General features: G+C 45.8%; 2 protein-coding genes across 9 annotated transcripts in view; one reads left to right on the forward strand and one right to left on the reverse strand.

Moving 5' to 3' along the window:
- Positions 1-5,190: 5,190 nt before the first annotated feature.
- LOC8043186 (NADH dehydrogenase [ubiquinone] 1 alpha subcomplex subunit 8) lies at positions 5,191-10,675 on the reverse strand. Its single transcript, XM_002416091.4, has 3 exons — positions 10,464-10,675; positions 9,936-10,114; positions 5,191-5,507 (listed from the first exon to the last, which is right to left on the reverse strand). The coding sequence occupies exons 1-3, from the start codon at positions 10,590-10,592 to the stop codon at positions 5,288-5,290; spliced, it is 528 nt and encodes a 175-aa protein (XP_002416136.1). The 5' UTR covers positions 10,593-10,675; the 3' UTR covers positions 5,191-5,287.
- Positions 10,676-11,145: 470 nt separating this feature from the next.
- Positions 11,146-17,869, forward strand: part of LOC8029575 (transcription factor 12) — a 214,047-nt gene continuing 207,323 nt past the window's right edge. For 6 of the 8 annotated variants that reach the window (XM_042290373.1, XM_042290366.1, XM_042290376.1 and 3 more), the window contains exons 1-2: positions 11,174-11,281; positions 12,244-12,308. In XM_042290373.1, coding sequence (XP_042146307.1) covers positions 11,200-11,281; positions 12,244-12,308 — 147 coding nt within the window. In that variant the 5' untranslated portion in view covers positions 11,174-11,199. Of the gene's footprint in view, positions 11,282-12,243; positions 12,309-17,869 lie in introns of all 8 variants that reach the window. The other 2 variants (XM_042290360.1, XM_042290370.1) reach the window with 2 other exon arrangements.

The raw sequence follows: 17,869 nt of genomic DNA on the forward strand, positions 1-17,869 counted from the left end.
TCGAGACAACTCTCGATAGCCTTCGTCCCGGAGGGTCCGATGTACCAATTCTTAATTCTTACAAGTACTTGGGCATCACAATGTCGAACGACACAGACTACCTACAAGGCCATTACACCCATCTCCGCCAAGCAGCCCTACAAGGAGCCAGCATTCTCCGTAAGCGAAGCCTCTGGAGTTGCAACAGGTTCATCGTTTCGCGGGAATTGTGGAAAGCAGTAATGGTACCCGGACTAACATTTGCAAATGCAGTGGTGTGTGTCCCAGGGGATGTCCGCGCCAATATGGAGCGTAGGCAGAGAGACGTGGGACGCCAGGCACTGGGCTACCATGGAGCGGTCGCCAACGAGGCAGTGCAGGGTGATCTGGGCTGGTCCTCCTTTGAGGCTCGGGAGGCTTCAAGCAAGATTGCGTATGACGGACGCCTTCGACTTATATAGACCAGTGTCCGCGCCAATTCCAGGGCGCCGCCATGTTTATCCATACGCTCGCGCCACCACGCGGAGAGAACTGGCAGGCAGGAGGGGGGGGCTGCGTTGGCGGCGTTGCTTTGGGGAGCTGGATGCGGCAGGCTGTCCGAATGCACCGGCACATCGTGAACGATGTCTTCACCAGAAGCCTCCGCGACCCGGGCAACGAAGAACGGTGCCTGTGGGGACGGAGTCTAGGAACGCTACTGATTAATATTGTGACAGGCGATCAGTTATGATAGCAGACGAAACTTCGACTCGTTTGTTCAGAAGTTCGCGGTGATATTTTATTAGCCCTCTTACAGCACACCAAGGATCTTAGGCAGTGAAATTCACATCACGCAGGCTCGTCCGTCGTAGTCAAATGAGCGCAGTCGACGATGAGGTGTAATGAGCTACTAAGCTTCACAAGGAAAATGCGCGTGAGAAAGAGTTTTGAGGAAGTCCAAAACACCGAACCAGCAGACGCACGTATACGTACGTTTACTCCGGACTTCATGAACCCGACGGCGCAAGATCAAAGAATCAAAGCAACGGAGGGCACTCGCCTCGGCGTTAACAATCCGCGAAATAGATTAATTTCCCACTCTTGAAGCCATTCCAAATGATAAATGAAAATACCTCGGCGTTGTTGAACATCTGACGACACAACCAACACAGCTGTGCCGCTGGCTGCGTGAGCCCGACACAACTATGCCGAGCGCCTGCTCGGCAACGTTGTTGCTCGTGAAGGCCTGCTTATTTGTAGTTGAGACGACGATTCCACATCTTTCGTGGTGCTTGCAATAACTTCGAAGGGCACGGGAACCTTCTCACGGGGACGTTGAAGACACTCAACACCGGAGCCCCCAAAGCAATCGCACAAACCGTCGCCATGTTTGCTTCTTCTTCGTCACTCGCGGCGCGGTCAACTCGTCGCGAGATGTTTTCTGGCTCGGCTAGATGGAAACCAACAGCGGCAAAGTGGCGTATGGACACACGGCTCTCACATTACGGGCACTATACTCACATACCGCGGTAAACAGGACCGATGCCGGCGAAACGGCAGTCGGCACACCAGCGGCGAAGCCCTAAACGGGAAGCGGCGGCGCCACGGCGCAGGCCGACGCAGCCCCCCCGCCCCCCTTCCCCGTGAGCGTCTGGGTTCGAGATTATTGTTCGCTTTGCTCCTTGCGGTCGAGGCTAAAAAGAGAACTTCCGGACAAAAGTCTATTAGCCCCGGATGGATGGATGAATGAATACGGCTGAGCCCTTTGGATCGGGCGGTAGCTTACGCCACCTAGCCCCGAGAAGTTCGCGTGGCGCCCCCTTTCGGCAAACCGGGGTGACGTCACGGCGAGGAGAGAATTTTTCCCCGGCTCGCCCCGCTAGCCCTGTGGAGGCTGTGACGAGGCCAGCTGTCGGCCCGCTCGTTTCTATTTAATTTTTTTTGGCGTGTTTTTCGTAGGAAGTGTAAATTTTTTTTATGTGCCTTTATTGAGGTATGGCCTGTCAATGGACTACAGGCGAAACTTCAACCAACATTTTAAGCGTGGTTGACAGGGCAGGCAAGGCATGAATTGCAGCTGGTATATGAAAATAAAGAAATATGGCAAACAATTGCAGGAGCATCACTATAGATTTACATCTCGCACAATAAATGCTGCTGATGGTCTGAATGAATTGGCAGGTTATGTATACTATTTTTTGTTTTGTACCTCCGTTTTTAAACAAGATCGCCGAAGCAGAAAAGCTGCATGCTGCTCGGGCAACAAGCTCTATACAGTCTGGGCCATGGGGAGAGAAACACAAGTAAGACAGCCCAAGTGCAGGGGCAAAGTAAAAAAAAACAAGGAACATTTATTATATACATTGCTCGCATTTGACCTTTGCTGGATTCGGATAGTATTTCAATGCACTACACGGGTGATATCTGTGGACTTGTTTATATCAACCCTCAAGTAATGTATAACAAACGTAAGCATAAGCGTAGACTATGGGGGGGCAACGGGGCCCGTGCCCCCCCTAGTAAAATCCGGGAAGGGGGGGAAAGGCAGAGCCCCCCCCCCCCCCCCCCCCCGGTTTCGGGCCATGATCCTTACCGAGACGCATGTAACAAGCTTCTAGCAGCGGCATGCAAACAAAATAACGCGCACGTTGCCTTTATTGACAAAATACATGGGAAATGGAATTCCAGCGTGTATTTGTTAGCTCCAATCTCCAGTTCTGGCAGAAAAATGATGCGCAGCACCCCCCCCCCCCCCCCTCCCCGCCAGAGAACTCAGCCTGCCGCTCCCGGGAAAATGGAAAGTCTACGCCGCTGAACGTAAGCGAAGGTGTCTAGCTCGTTATTAGTCCTTAAGCCCTAAAATTAAGATTTTACTTAAATCGAATTGTCCTGAAGCTAAAACACCAGAACCTTTTCTCACGCAGACTGTCGCCCTTCACGGGTTCCACATTTTGTGCTACTAGTGCTGCAACTACCACTGGACAGAGGTACATTTATGTAAAACAACCCTGTTCCATGAGCACTTCAACTTCAAAGATAATCGGACACAGGGCCTTTAAAACATCTGCAAACCAGCGTATGCAGAGCAGAGCGGCAGCGCAAAGTCGGAGTCTTGAGCTAATTTGCCGACCACCCAAAGGCCCATGATATAAATACCACTACAAATGCCTTGAAAGCAGGATGTAATATCGTCCTATCATGAACATGCAAGGGACAGAATTCCTGCGTCTGAAATACTTGCGCCACCGCTCCACCGATCCTTCGTGAAATTGCCTTGTGTCGCGTGGACGGGCGGGAGGTTCATCGGCGGAATTGCCTCCGCCGATAGCTTTCGGGATTTGTAACCCAATTTTAAAGGTAAAAGGGACGAGCAGGCTTATAAGACCTACGGAAGCACGTCAATATCGGCCTAACTCAACGTCTTGTACACCGGGTAAACGAAGTCCAGCTCCTCGAAGAGCTTGCGGCACACAACGCCAAACCAGGAAACCGGTGTTGGGAAGCGAGCCGATGCGAGATCGTGGAGTGGAGTCATCGCTCTGACGTCACGGTACGCCTCACCCAATCAGGGCGCGGCGACCGGAGCGACGCTTGTGTTCGCTCTCGGGGCTAATAGATGCCGTTGGGCGAAGAGACTGTTTATATACACTAACTTGACTGGGCTGCAGACCCGCTGGCAGAAGCGCCTCTATCAGCTTCAACACAAGTACGGCTTCTTCTCGGATACTGTTGATGCGTCGACAGAGACGGAGTGGACGTCGGAAGTTAGGAAGAGAGTCCGAGACTGCGAGACCCAACAATGGCTCCAAGAAGCCCAACGAAATCGACGCTGGAGAGTGTACCTCGCCAACAAAATAACCATCGCCTCGGAAGTCCGGCTGTTTGACAACAGCCTGGGTAGCCGCTTCTTGTTCGAGGCGCGTGCCGGGGCACTGCGGACGCTGTGTTATAGGCGTCGTTTCGACACCATTGTCACGTCAACAATGTGTAGGGTCTGTGTTGTAAATGAGGAAACGGTGGAGCATATTGTGCTAGACTGCCCGAGACTCAAGCCGTCCCGGTCACAGGACAATGGCCCAAGGCGTCAGAGACCCTTAGCGCTCGCTGAAGCGTTGGGCTTCACTGACAGTGAAATCGGACAATCCACAGAAGTCTGCCCAGCTACGGGGCTGAAGGTAGCCTCCAACGACACAAAAAGGCGTGTTGCAGACACAAAAAGGAGACTGGAGGACTGGTGGCAGAAGATCCACCTCAGGGAGCATTAAGACACCTACGCTCCCAGGCTTGGGCACAAACCTTGTTTGAGTCCTCCCGATTCGAAGGGAAATAGCCGCATCATCATCATCATCATCATCATCATCATCACCATCATCTCCACGCTGCGGTACTCTGCTCCGAAGGAGCTATATAGTGCTCTACTTTACATCAGGTAGCACACTCCACATCGGGTGAGCAGAGCCCGCACTCCGCTGCAAGCAGAATTTATTGCCAATTTTTGTGTCCCCAAGTCCTCGCTCAAGGCACTCGAAGGCGTTTCCGGCTTATTTTCCCTGACTGGGCTCGCTTTTTGACGATATCCCTAAGAAATCCACGATATTTCCCCGTAATTAAAATTTCCCTGACAACTCTCAGTCGCTGGACACCCTGAGAATGCAAGGACTAATGTTCCATGTACCACACGTGCTGTCCTCAGCAGTCGTAACTTTTCTAAAGCAAGTGCCTAAAACAAATTGCATCTCGCACGCACGTTCGTCAACGCTTTATTTTCGTTATTTACTTTGAATCTTTTATACCGGGAAGCCGTGCGCGTGCGGTGCGTGGAACACCAATCTCTGCATTCTCCTTGATGCTTGGGTAATTTAGCAATAGGTCTAATAGTGCAGGTTTATGTGGCTTTCATTACCAAATATCTGCAACAGTTAGATCCATGATTTGACAGACCTAAACTATATGCTTGCAAAACCTGCAAAGACAACACGTTGATCAACAAACATCCTTTACTTGCACAGAGAATGCTTGACCTGTACCCACCTGGGCAAGGAGCTGCAACACACAGTCTGGTGCTCGCTGACCCCCAAGTTCCACAAGCTCTCAATTTGTCAAGGAGTTCAGAGTCTGGGACCTAAACAGGCATGCCAAAAAAGCATGGCAGACTGTTCAGGCTCATACAGCCCTCATCCTGCTCAGGACCTACTTTACGAATATTCAGTCAGAGCAAATGGACACAGCAGATGTCCCTATGCAACTTTAATGACTCTTTCATACTCTACTGCAGACAGGGTCCACTGGAAGGTGGCAGCAGACACTCCCTCAGACGCAGTTGCACACCCTAGCTGTACCAGAAGGCACGGGTACCGTGCTTGGCGTCCGGCCTGGGGAAGTCATCTGGCAGAGCAGGTGTCTTCTCGTAGTCTTTCTTGAACTTTGGTTCAGGCCTGGGCCTCTCTGTATGGTGGATCCGTGGCATGGCAAAGTAGCCCAGGTGTGGCCGTTCAATGCCCAGCTGGTCCAGCATGCAGTTGTCCAAGGCAGCCTGAGTCTTTCTGCAGCTAAAATTTGAAACAGCAATAAGTGCCAGTGACACTGCGACACACTGTTGATGCAAACACAACATCAGCACTTTCCTGCATTTTACTCAAAAAAAGTACTGATGGGCACCAATTTGTAAATCTTAAAGAGAGGCTGAAGCACTTCTCACGAAATCTGAGTCAGAAGCGGACTTCTATAACTTTTTGTTCCGTGAATTCAGGTATTGCACTTAATCTGGGCAGAAGTAAACATAAACCGCAATTATTTTGAAAAATGTGTGCAGCAACTGCAGCAGGGCATGTGGCAAGCAACTTTGTGATGCAATTTGTCCAAGTAATTTGAAAGCAGCCTTTCAAGCAGCCAAGTCAATTTTGAAGCAGCAAAAAGTACCTTTGGAGCATAAGCACACATTTCTTTCCATTCATACCAGGGGCTCTAATGTTGGCACCTGGCAAAAAAGTGGGCAATGAATTTGACTGCCGTGATTGACCGGCGCCAAGGCTAAACGCGGTGGCGGTTAATCACAGCAGCTGGATTCCTCGCAGACGCTTTCGCCAAGTGTCCACATAAGAGCCCCAGTGCAAATATCATGTTAAGATTTATGTGTTTCTGTCAACATTGCCTTCCTGATTTTGTGCACCTTTTGATGGCATCAAAGGCATGGCAGATTTGATTTTCTAGCTAGCAGTTAAATTGTGCGTAGAAGCATAAGGCACGGTAACAAGATGCTGATTAATGAAGGGCGGTGCAAACTTATGTGCATGGTTATTAGTGTATTCCACTGAAAGAATGTTACAATATAATAATTTCAACCATCCAAACTGATTTTTTTAAGTTGTAAAGGTTGTAATAAAACTGTTCTTAATATAGACAGAAAACAAAAATCAGCATGTAAAGTAAGTGTGCCTTCCTAAAAAAAAAAAAAAAAAAGAAAAACAAATCTTGTATTGGTTTAGGATGTTTCCAGGCTTGCACTTACTGCTACAGCTAACTTAGATTTAATTTACTGTATTCACAGTGCCATCAAACGGATGGATTGTATATTAGGGCAGTAATGAAACGAGCTGACATAAAAAATAAACATATAGAACAGTTGCTAAAGTTTTTTTGCGATACTCGAGTCTCCTTGATAAATTTGGACTGTGAAAAAGATATTGACAAAATATCACAGTCTACCATATATACTATTCAGAAACCATGTGTTACATCCCCCTCTGGAGGAGTGCTTTCCCTCAGCACGCGTGTATGCTGCAGCGGAGCAAGATAGGTATGCAAAACTGCAACGCATACTATGCGGTTGTCCTCTCATTGCAGTATACCACTGCGCAGTGACAAGCGCACTCAACGAAGCAAGCTATCCAGATAGAACAGACAACACCCATGAGAAATATTGTAAAAATTCCGAGTGCTGCCAATGTTTGACAGAGATATATAGATTCCGAGTGCTGCCATTGTTTGACAGAGATATATAGAATATGATTTTATTTAAGGCGATAATCGAAAGCTTGAGAAATTCGCACAAGGCTACCTAACTATCCGGTCGTGTAGTAGGGATTGATTTATTACATTTTCAGGGGGGGGGGGGGGGGCATTGAGAATAGAGTAGTTGTTGCGAATTAAGGGGGGGGGCCCTTCAGAAAAACAAGGCAGCAGACACGTAGCCAGGGGGGGGGGGGGGGGGGGGCATGTGGCCCGGCACCCCCCCCCCCCCCTTTCATTTTTCAGGGGCCTCCGCTCATACAGCCTTTCGTCATGGGCGGCTCCCCCCCCCCCCCGAATCAAAATCCTGGCTATGTGCCTGACTTTAAGTACAATGTAAAGTGCTTCCCAACACTGAAAGAGTGGCTAAGGAAGGTAAACAGAACCGGACATAACAGCAGGAAAAAGAGCTTTTTATCTGTTTGTTTTACAATTTGCTTCATAAATTATATTCACCCATTGCGCGTTAGCTAAAGAGTGTAAAGAGGGCACGAGACATAGTAGGGCGTGCCAACATGTTCTTTATGTTGGAATCTTCCCCAGCACTCGTTCTGTAGCGGACTATGGTCTATCCATTAATCTATCTCAATTGGGACCTCCGCACTTCTTTGCGATGGCCATTTTTAATACACTTTTTTCTCATTGTATTTTGGTGGATATAACTGTTATTGCGACAACATGTTTCAAGCACAACTGTGCTTCAAAAGGTCAGGACAATCACCTAAAAAAGAACAGCAATTCTCAATATGCGTTACTTGAAATAAAACAACTGTTTTGAAAGCAGTCTTTGATAGTTTTTAAACAAAACTTGACAACACCACATAATGCAATTTTTAAGTGCAACACTTACTGCCAAAAAGGTAGCAGGCTAACCTCACCCTCCTTGTGGTAGTCTATTATGCCACAACTTGTTTTGGCTGGCAATACTAACCCACTGTGCATTAACACAAATGAGACTGCAGAAAAAAGCTTCCACCCTCAGGCGACGGTTAGCATTCGGAACTTGCGCAAACAAAATAGAAACTGTACACGAAAACTCGTCACCACCCTGTTTTCAGATATTTGGCATTGTTGTTTCTTTTTGACAGCTGAGAGTTGTTACGGTGTGTCAGGCATTGTCTTTCTGTAGATCGTTTCTTTGTGCGCAGGCTTCTCCCTGTACTTCATCTGTACCCTGTCGTACAGGCTATCAACCAAAATGGAACAACTTTTAGAAAACTATGGCTATTCCCTGAGAAAGTCTATTTTGCTCTTCTTACTTCATTGTTAATTAGACTTTATGCACAAGTTTGAGCACTACCAAGCTCAGTTTTCCATCAACACATTTGATGCTGTTCCGCAAAACTGCATTGAGCCAAAGGTCCCTCAAATTCTTTGCCAATGAACTAGATGTTGACTTGTTTTCAAGTTCACAGAGACCTCCGAGCAGCCGAAGTGCTCGAGCAGGGGCGACATTGTTTTTCCCGCGGCCGCATTGGGTTCAAGAGTCCATGAATACGAAGAAGCAGACGACAACAAAGCAGACGACAAAGCGATTCTAAAGCGATAAGACGACTGGAACTGCTTTTCTGCGCTTGCTGACAAACTAAGGCATCACAAACAACAGAAACCTGTAAAGTAGAGACATGCAGGAGAATCCTAGCCGACACCAGGGCGCCTCAAACGATGATGTCTGACAATGTACGTGCACCACAGCCCTATGCAGCCGGGAAACCAGAAAGCGAGGACTACAAGTTGCATCGCCGCGGCACCACTTTCGAAAGGCGCGAGCCTGCACAGTTCGCTTGGTGACATTCGTCTATTGAGGGGTGGGGGGGTATAACAAATTTTTGGGAAGGACCCCAGGGGGTGGATTACCATAGGTTTTTCTACAGTGCTGAACGAAAGGAACGAGATCGACTGAGTGGCAGCCTCTTGTGCTCGTTCATCACTCAATGGTCATCGGCGGAAGCCTTTGCAGAGCTTGGGCTGCGTTTCGAGAGTGGTGATGATGCCAAGTGGCCTGAATCTTCAGCGAATGAAACTTGCACAGATTTGTTTATTTACCCAAGGTTTTGGCAACCCTTTGCAGCGGAGGGCCGAATCCTCTTGAAGCCAGCAAGGAAAGGGCCGGACGACAAGGCGTGAAGTGAGTGTGTGTGTGTGTGTGTGTGTGTGGGAAGGGGGGGGGGCAGGCGAAGAAAAGGCAAAAAGGGAGTGAAGACGTTCAATGCCCAAATATGAAAGGAGATACCAAAAAATGTCGACTGGCAGTGCTCCTTGTTCCTGTCTAACCCCATTTGAGATCAAAACTGCCGTGCGGTACTCGAATCTGTGTGAGGAAAGAGCAGAAAAGGGCAGTCCTTTTCTGGTGTTGTGACGCGAGCCGTGGGTTGCCGACCCCTGGATTACCCCAACATGCGGCACTGATCGTCGAGCCTTCGCCATATAGGCAATGCGGCACAGGCATATCGAATGCCCCGTGATGACACTCAAAATAATCTTTTATCCGTCGCACACATCTGTTCAAATCGTGATGTTGCCGTAATATGTGCTCGTCATGGTGCATTTTATGTGACATAACTGGGCATTCGAAACATGCATGCCACATGGTCAACTTTACGATTCGTGCCCGCTGTGGTGAAAAGCGGCAGGAAATAAGCACAAATTTCATACATCAAGAAGGCAGGCCACTTCACACTGTAAACTACTCCTGAAGCGCATCACAGGCGGCGTAACAGCTTCTGCCGACAACCATTGGGCGACACAAAGAAGGCCAGAGGCTGCCACCTTGTCGTTCGGGGCTGTATACTGTGCGTAGGAAATTCTTGTAGGAGGCCTGGGGCTTCTTGGGGGGAAGCTGTATAAACCATTGGCTTTAAGCGTGCTGTGCAAAGAAGAGCAATCTGGTATCACTCCTGCTCGCACCGCTGCAAGCCGGCACAACGGTGCAACTGCACTCGTAAAGCAACTGATGAGTGTGCACTTACTGCCGATTGTGCATGTCGGCGCTGCTAAAGTCGAGACACCGGGCGTAGTCGTCGAAGGGCTGGCGGCACGCTGAATTCTTGACCTTTCGGAAGAACTCGAGAGCGCAGCTGGTGACTGCGCGGCCCGGCGCTAGGCATTTCCGGGGATCTATTTCCTCTTTCTTGCAGAGCATAAACTCCTGCGAAGCAAGTCGTCAACTGTCAACGCTTGATGGTGGCAAGAAAAATGGTAAAAGGTAGGTAAATCAAATATTTTTACAACGCCGTTCCGACTATCGGCCTCTACAGTAAAGGAAGGTCACCACTTCGTGTTCGACGCGTTTTTTTATGTTTCAAGCTAACGCCAGTTCAGTAAAAGCATCTAGAAGCCCACTTGCAACATTTCTACGCGCTACAGGAGCTGTCTCCTAAGCTCATTGCGTGCAAAAGAAGAAAAAATGAGCATTTTGGTCATCAGGCGGCTTTATCAACATTCTGGCAATGGCAGCGGTTCCCTGATCAAGGGACGATTGGTAAGGAAAAAAATACCTTGCTCTGCTCATCGCAGTATTTTCCGAAGTGGTAAGCTCCTGCACGGAGAGCTGGTGTAGATATATTGACCTCCTCGACATTTAATTCACTATCAGATGGAAATTCATAGCCCTCGGAAAAAGGCATTTCGGTTGTTCGGCATGGACACAAGCGACGAACCTCCCGGAGCGAATATTCGCAAAGAAATATAAAAAAAAATCTAGCTCGACACGTGCAGGCATCTAGCGTCAAGAAACGAAAACTGCTGAACTTGCTTGCTCAATGTTGCTGGTGGGATACAGGTGTTTCCTCTTAGATTGGAGACATTGAAAACAATATTACCAGTAATCATATTACCGCTTCTGAAAATAATGGTTTTCATTTGTAATACAAATAGAACATCTATTACAGAAGTAATCTTAATTGCTACACTAATGTAAAATAAATCTGCCACTTTATACCAGGTGCTTGAAAGATTCAAGATACTACAGCAGGAGAGTTCCCCTAATATGTACTTTACCTGAGAAATATTTATTTGGAATGCAATATGCACTTTTAATTTTACATAAATTTTCACTTGTTCAGACAGCACTTTATTCTTGAAAAATATAACACAATATTAAACGTGGGTAATGAAAAAATACAAAACCAAACTAAAATTAAGCCGCCATTTTGAACGTTGCTCCACGCCAGCGACCTCTACCCAGTTTTACCGCCGCTTGTTTCGGTCGAGAGTATCAATGTTGGTGTTATCATGGCGACAAACGATGATGAACCAATGCATTTGTATGAAGTGTTTCAAAATTGTTTCAATAAGATAGCGAATAAACAGCCAGGTAAGAGGACCGTTCTTTTCTCTCCGTGTCTAGCGGCGAGTGCGCTGCAATTGTTCTCGTCGGGGAGCTACGGGGACGGTACGTGCTCCGAAGACGCTCTCTGCGGACAAAAGCATCTGCAGTGAGGCTTAACAAACGTATTAGCGATACAAAACCGCTTAATCGACGCCCAAAACTGGTGCACGGACGCTCTGCGGCGTCGATCCTGCTTCGGGAGGGCCGCGTTTAACGCGAGTAACCGTTAGTTATGGCCTTAATTCGTTAAGTGCGCGCCGCAAAGCGGCCGTTCGCCTCCGAATATCAACACCGCTCGGAGGGAAAGCTCTCGCGGACAGCGAAAGTTATTGCCCGAAACGTTTTTGCTACCCTGGTGCCTGTGAATTGGGTCTCGATCGGGGACTGTCGTGCTTGATGTTAGCCTCCTATTCGTTTGCCGCGCAAGTTTGTTCGATTTTGTTTGACGGCCGGAAAGCGGCGGTTTGGTTTTGTTGTTTACACTTGACAATCGACGGGATGACCTCTTGCTGCTTTCAAAAAAAGCTGTTGGGAGCTGACCGTTGTCGAACCGTTTGGACTTGAGGCCTTCGCATTTTGCGAAGTCTCCAAGCTATCTTGTTTCCGTTCTCACCCCGTTGTTGAGCGAATGTTTACAGTTGAACTACAGTCTTCCCCCAGCTTGTGTTTGACGGGCCGTCCGTCCTCCGTCGGGTGGGCTTTCCCGCATGTAGGTTTCCCTTCGGGCAAGCGATACAAGCGGTGCTCTCCGTACGCGTGCGTTCGCTTGGCTACTTATTATTATTCTTTTTTTTTTTGCTTGTCCTACGTTTCAACGACTCCCGATCTCTGGCGCCGTCTCCAAAACGCTTTGTTACGTAGCCGAATTGTTTTCTTCTGGACGTGGGATTCTTCTCAACAGTTCCGTGGCCTAAAGTTCGTTTTCTCCTTTCTTTCGTGTTTTGCAGATAAAAGTAGAGAAATGCCTTATGGATTGCCTTACTCCAATCAAGGGGAAGATGCACTACAGCCGGTAAGTGTTTGTCATCTCTCCGTTCTTGCTCTTACCCGTTTGCCCACTTTTAGAGCTGCGTTTCGAAATTGAAACCTGGTTGTTGTCCAAACCCTACCTAGCCCGAAATTTCCCACACTGGCTACTTATCCTTGCTGGTCATTATCTAGACACTTCATATATTGTATGAGCAAGTTCTGTGAAGCCACATACACACACACATCAACTGCTAAACTCGGGTATTCAACTTGATTCAACCCAGGGGTACATCGGAGTGCCCTCGTTGGTTCCCCGACCGTCTCTGCCCCCGTGGAAAGTGTCTTTTTACAGTTCAAGCACTATTTTGACAGATCTAGGTGACTCAAGGGTAGGGTGACCACCCGTCCCGCGACTCGCGGGACTGTCCCCGCATTGAGGGCTCATGTCCCGCGTCCCGCAAGAAATTCCAAAATCTTCAAAATGTCCCGCATTTAACACTGTAGTAAAATTCACTCTGCAACTTATGGTGCTGCCGAACAACGGGGAAGCGCGGAGGTCACTGGTAATCGTGTGAATCTCGATGGTACGCCATTTTATTGCCAAGCAGTGCGGGAAGCAACCGTTGTTCTTGCAGAAGACTGACGCACGTGCGCCGTGTTGTGCCTCTCCCCTTGATGGCAAAATATTGCAAGCGGAAATTGCTCGCCAAAAGTTGAAAAATAAACTATTGTAATTAGTTGCAAATCATACTGTATCATGCGAAAGAGCTGTTGTGGAAAGCCTTTTTTTTTAGTGAAGACCAGTTACAGAAGGCAAAAAACCTGCAACTCACAACGGTAAAAAAAACAACAAAATAAGGTTTTATTTTTTTGTAGGAGCATGTTAATATAGGAGTAAGTATCGACAGAAAACAATAAGCCGAAACATATTTACTGTTTTTTTTTTCCTTTTCATGCATTGGGGTCTGGTGCAGTCTATCTCTTTGTTTTCAACTTAGATACTTATAATAAAATATTTACCATTACAAATAAACAAAAGTATATCACTGTGAGTGAAACTTATCTTAGTTTAATTGCCACGTACAATTTTCGGGTGTATAATACGCTTTTGGACAGCACAGGATTTCGGGGCGTGCACATTGATGAATTTCCCTAAATACTTATTTCTTGAGTCGTGAAAATACCGCCCTCCTCTTACTCCCCCTCTCCCCCCTCCCCTCTCCCTCCCCCCCGGTCAGGGTGTTCCACATTCCACCGGCAGGAAGGTGGTCACCCTACTCATGGGTGTGCACCTATGGGTGGCTATGAGCTAAGCACTCCCCAGTATGTGCACTACTTTTTACAGGGACTGTGGGCTTTTGTACTGCTTTATTGCATCAATGCCGACACCGCGAAAGGTTACTCTAGAGAGCCACCGCGGCATGTAACAGCCAGTCATTAAGTTGGTGAATGTTTTGGGTTGGCTATCCGGATGTATGCCTTACAGTAACTTCTGAAGGGGAAGTAGTCGGTGATCTTGGCAGAAATATGAAGGGGCTCTTTAAATTTACAAAACTCTGTGACAACGCTTCTCTTTTTTTTTTTTTTTTTCTTTTTGCAGTGCAGCATTTTATGTTGTAGGAACGTGCCATGAAATACTGAGCAATAACTCGGCCAAAACCGGGAGATAGTTGCCCTATCCGAGTGAAGAGAGAGTGGTTTCATGTTCTCTTCTGCTCCCTTCATTTCTTCCTTTGATTCTGCTGCTCTTTGGGTGAAAGGCTCTGACAGGCTGGCGCATCTCTTTGTGCATTGTGGGACTACAGTGCTTGCTCCAGTCAGCTCGGTCGTAGGGTTACGTCATGCATTGTGTTGCTGAAGGTGTGCTGTGAACTCAGTACTCTCATGTCTGGGAATTCATTTCTCACCTTTTATGTAAGCCTGCAACACACTAAAAATGTTAGAAGAGTTGTTTGTTGCATCATGAAGAGGGTCTCAATCAATACAGTGCTTTGTACGGCACTGTCAGTCTAAGGTAAATGCTGGGTTAGCATGTCATCACTGCAGTTATGGTTATGCCACTGATGGATTGCAACTGCTGGGCCATATTATACACACCTGCTTTGAGACTTCCAAAATTTCATACTTAAAATAATATGATAACACATTTAGCATTACTTAAACGTTTATGGGGTTAAAAAAAAAAGAAAGTTAGAGGACAGCAATAGTTTGAAAGGAAAAAGACAATAAGAATAACATAATGATCAAAGCTTTATTTAATGTCCTGACCCCGAATCAGGATTGGGCACTATTGCAATATGAATGTATCATAATAGTATTTCAGAAATACTTCTTGTATTTATATTTATGTATCTCGATATAATTTTTCAATCGCTATCTGTATTTCAGTATTGGAATGTATATTTCGTGTATTCCATGTATCACGATACAATCGTGGGCCAATGTATTTCTCGTTGCAATTTTTGGGGAATTAGCGACCTCCACAAGAATGCTCAATCTCCTGTATTTTTGTTTTTTTGTTTCTTTATGAGCTTCAAGGTGGTTGCTGGTACAGTGAATGGTACCTTGACACTTTACTATCATGCACACCATGGTTTGTTTCGAACATTCAGTCCCTGAGATTCGCAATCTCCTTCCTGATTGTGCAAAGATAACATGTCTTCCTGGATGATTAGTTGGTCGACTATTCTGTAATTTCATAACGTTGAAGGCACTGTGGGCACGCGCTTCACGAGCATACATTGCACTCCCTGCGTCCATTAGTTTGACTAGGGTAAAAATTTTGCCTTCAGGTTATCAGATAAAAAAAACCAGATCATTCCAAGGCAACATTCTTGATATAACTAGACAAAAAAGGTGCTGGCATTGGACTGGAGGATGCTGACCTGTTGAGTTGAAGGATGTCTAAAGAAGAACTGCGCTTCATTCCGGATGGGAAGTCCAACTATAGTAAAGACCCATTTGGTTCCCACAGCTCTTTGTTTAAAGCGAAATGCCAATTTTATGCTAAAATCTTTTTAGGCTAGAGAACACCCATGTTCAATTTCAAGGTATGTCTCACTGCTAGCATACATTTTTTTTTTTTTTTTTTTTTCACTGGAGGATTTGTTTTTTGCATTCAAAGTGTGAAACTTGTCAACTAAACCTACCATGTTGATACCTCCAAGCCAAAACCTTTATAGTATACCTAGAAGTCTAAAGGAAATTACTTTTGCATGCTTCAAAAGTTTCCTAGTGTGAAAGCAGTCTTTGTTAGTTTTAATAGGAGCTTGCGTTCATCGGCACCTGTGGAAAGCTTAATCTCGTTGGTAACATGACGCTTTGCCCCAATCTGCTGCGGCGGACCGACAAGATATTCGAAAAGCTACTCCTCAAATATAGCTGAGTGGAGCAGCGCAGTCATATGTTTATTCTTGTTTTGTGTTGCTACCCTATAAAAAGGTAAAATATGTAGCAGAAGGGCATTTTATTGCTGTTTTATGAATAGTCACTTCTTACCGGTAGTACAAAAATTGACATCTGAAATAGTTTTTTTTTTTAGAAAGATGTATTTCAGTCATCAATGTGGGGGTCGCAGAACGATAAACTGACAGCTGAAAGTTACCCCCGATTGGCTGCCGCCATGTTGTACAAATTTTACCACTTGACATTACCTTATTGTTCTATGTCTCGAAAACCGCACACAAATAATTGATTTTTAATAACAGTACCGACGAGATAAGTTATGTTTCGTTTGTTTTATGTACAAAATGTGCTTTTACGACAAAAACTCAAGCAGCTTCGCAATGCCTCCACTAGATGCCTTCAGCCGCGGTGCTGTATTTTGGGTTTTTATCGGAGCTACACACTGATCTCTGTGGCTAACAGTATTGAAAAAATAGTTCATCATACTTTTTACAGTGATTGCAATACAAATCTCGGCTCAGTTTTGCGTAGAAGACTCAGGATTTGGTACGGTCCCGTGTCTAGTATTCAAAATTGTACGACTTGGCGGCAGCCACCTTTGCCTGGTCAACGGGATACCAGTTTATCATTCTAAGCCTCGCTACCTTGTGGATTTCAGTATTTCTGCCCCAGCAGATGATATTCCTAGATTTGTATTTCGAAGTACTTTTCTATTTTTGAAATGTATTTCTTTCTGGTGCATATCACAATAGGTTTGTACGTATGTATTTTAGTATCAGTATTGTAGCGGTTTTTGTCACGTATTGCACTATTTGTATTTCCTAATACATTTCAGAGTATCTCTACCCCACCCTGCTCCGAATGTTAACCTGAACAGATGAATGAAGCATGTTTTTATATTTATAAAACAGTGGGGTCAACTTTAGACAATCTTAAATGAGCTTTTGGGCTATTTATCTGATATGGTACTTTGCATGCTGCTTGTTAGGGAAGTAGACTAGTCTGTGGGTCGTGAGAATATCAGACAACGGGGTTCTCTGCAGCTGTCAATGTTTCTGCTATTGGCTTTATGAAAAATCTTGATGTGCATGCACAAAACCCTTAGTGCCCTACATATGTCAACTGACTCAGTTTGTAGTCTGTCATGCTGATATTGTTGCATTTTTTTGTCATCTGACTATTGCACAGACAGTTATGATCACTGCCCATGGCATCCATTACATTTAAAATAGCGAGGATGACCACACAAAAGCGCAGGGCCGCAAAGTGCTCTCTTTTTCCTGTAAGTAATGGGCAGTCAGCTTCACTTTAATCTTGTTTTTCTTGCAATCCAATGTAGTACAAGTTTATTAGGTGCCCATCAATAACAGCTGATTGCCTTGGAAGTACTGCATAAGAAGGATTGCTGTAAACAACTTAATTTTTGTCCAAACCGTGTTTTCACAAATTTCCTGATTTGAAAACTTGCGAAAATTCATCATGCATGTACAAATGATTGTGTGGTAAAGAATACATACAATACCGCTCTCAGTCAGTCGCTAAGTTTTGTGTCCATGAAATATTCCCGGAAACCACACGTTGCGAAATTTGCAAAGCCCGCAAAAATAATGTCATTTACATTATGTATTTGTTAAAGTGTGCTTTAACAGGTTGAAGAAAGTATCATAAATCAACCTTAAGGGGGCACTGAAGTAATTTTTGAAAAAGATCGTTTTTGATCTTACATTGTTTAAAATGTGTTAGATCCCAGATATACCAAGTCGTATATTACAAAACCGCATATTCGTCTCAGGGCAATAGAAGAAACATGTGGACTCTTTTTTCTCGCAAACTATATTGTGTAGACCAATGAAAGCCCTACAATATGTGCAGATTCCGGATGATTTTAATATAACTTGTTTCGAAGAGAGTCTGACAGGTACACATTCGGACTCCTCTTTTTCTCCGCGGGCGAAGCCATCGCTTGAAACTCGCCGACAAGTGCCCTTGTCGATCATTTCGCTCAGAAGAACAATCTTTTAACAAGGAAACAAGCTAAGCACGATTGTGATTTCGAAATTGAGTCTAGATTGAGTTGTCACCACAAAAGGGCGATTTCAGAATCAACTTCAGTGCCCCTTTAAATTTGTCTTTTCCTTCTTTTTTTTTTTTTTTCAATTGACATTAAGTTTTACGGTGTGTGGCTTCCCGGGTTCTTAC

This window comes from Ixodes scapularis, unplaced genomic scaffold, assembly GCF_016920785.2.
Source record: "Ixodes scapularis isolate PalLabHiFi unplaced genomic scaffold, ASM1692078v2 PGA_scaffold0__279_contigs__length_252992795, whole genome shotgun sequence".
Taxonomy (NCBI): domain Eukaryota; kingdom Metazoa; phylum Arthropoda; class Arachnida; order Ixodida; family Ixodidae; genus Ixodes; species Ixodes scapularis.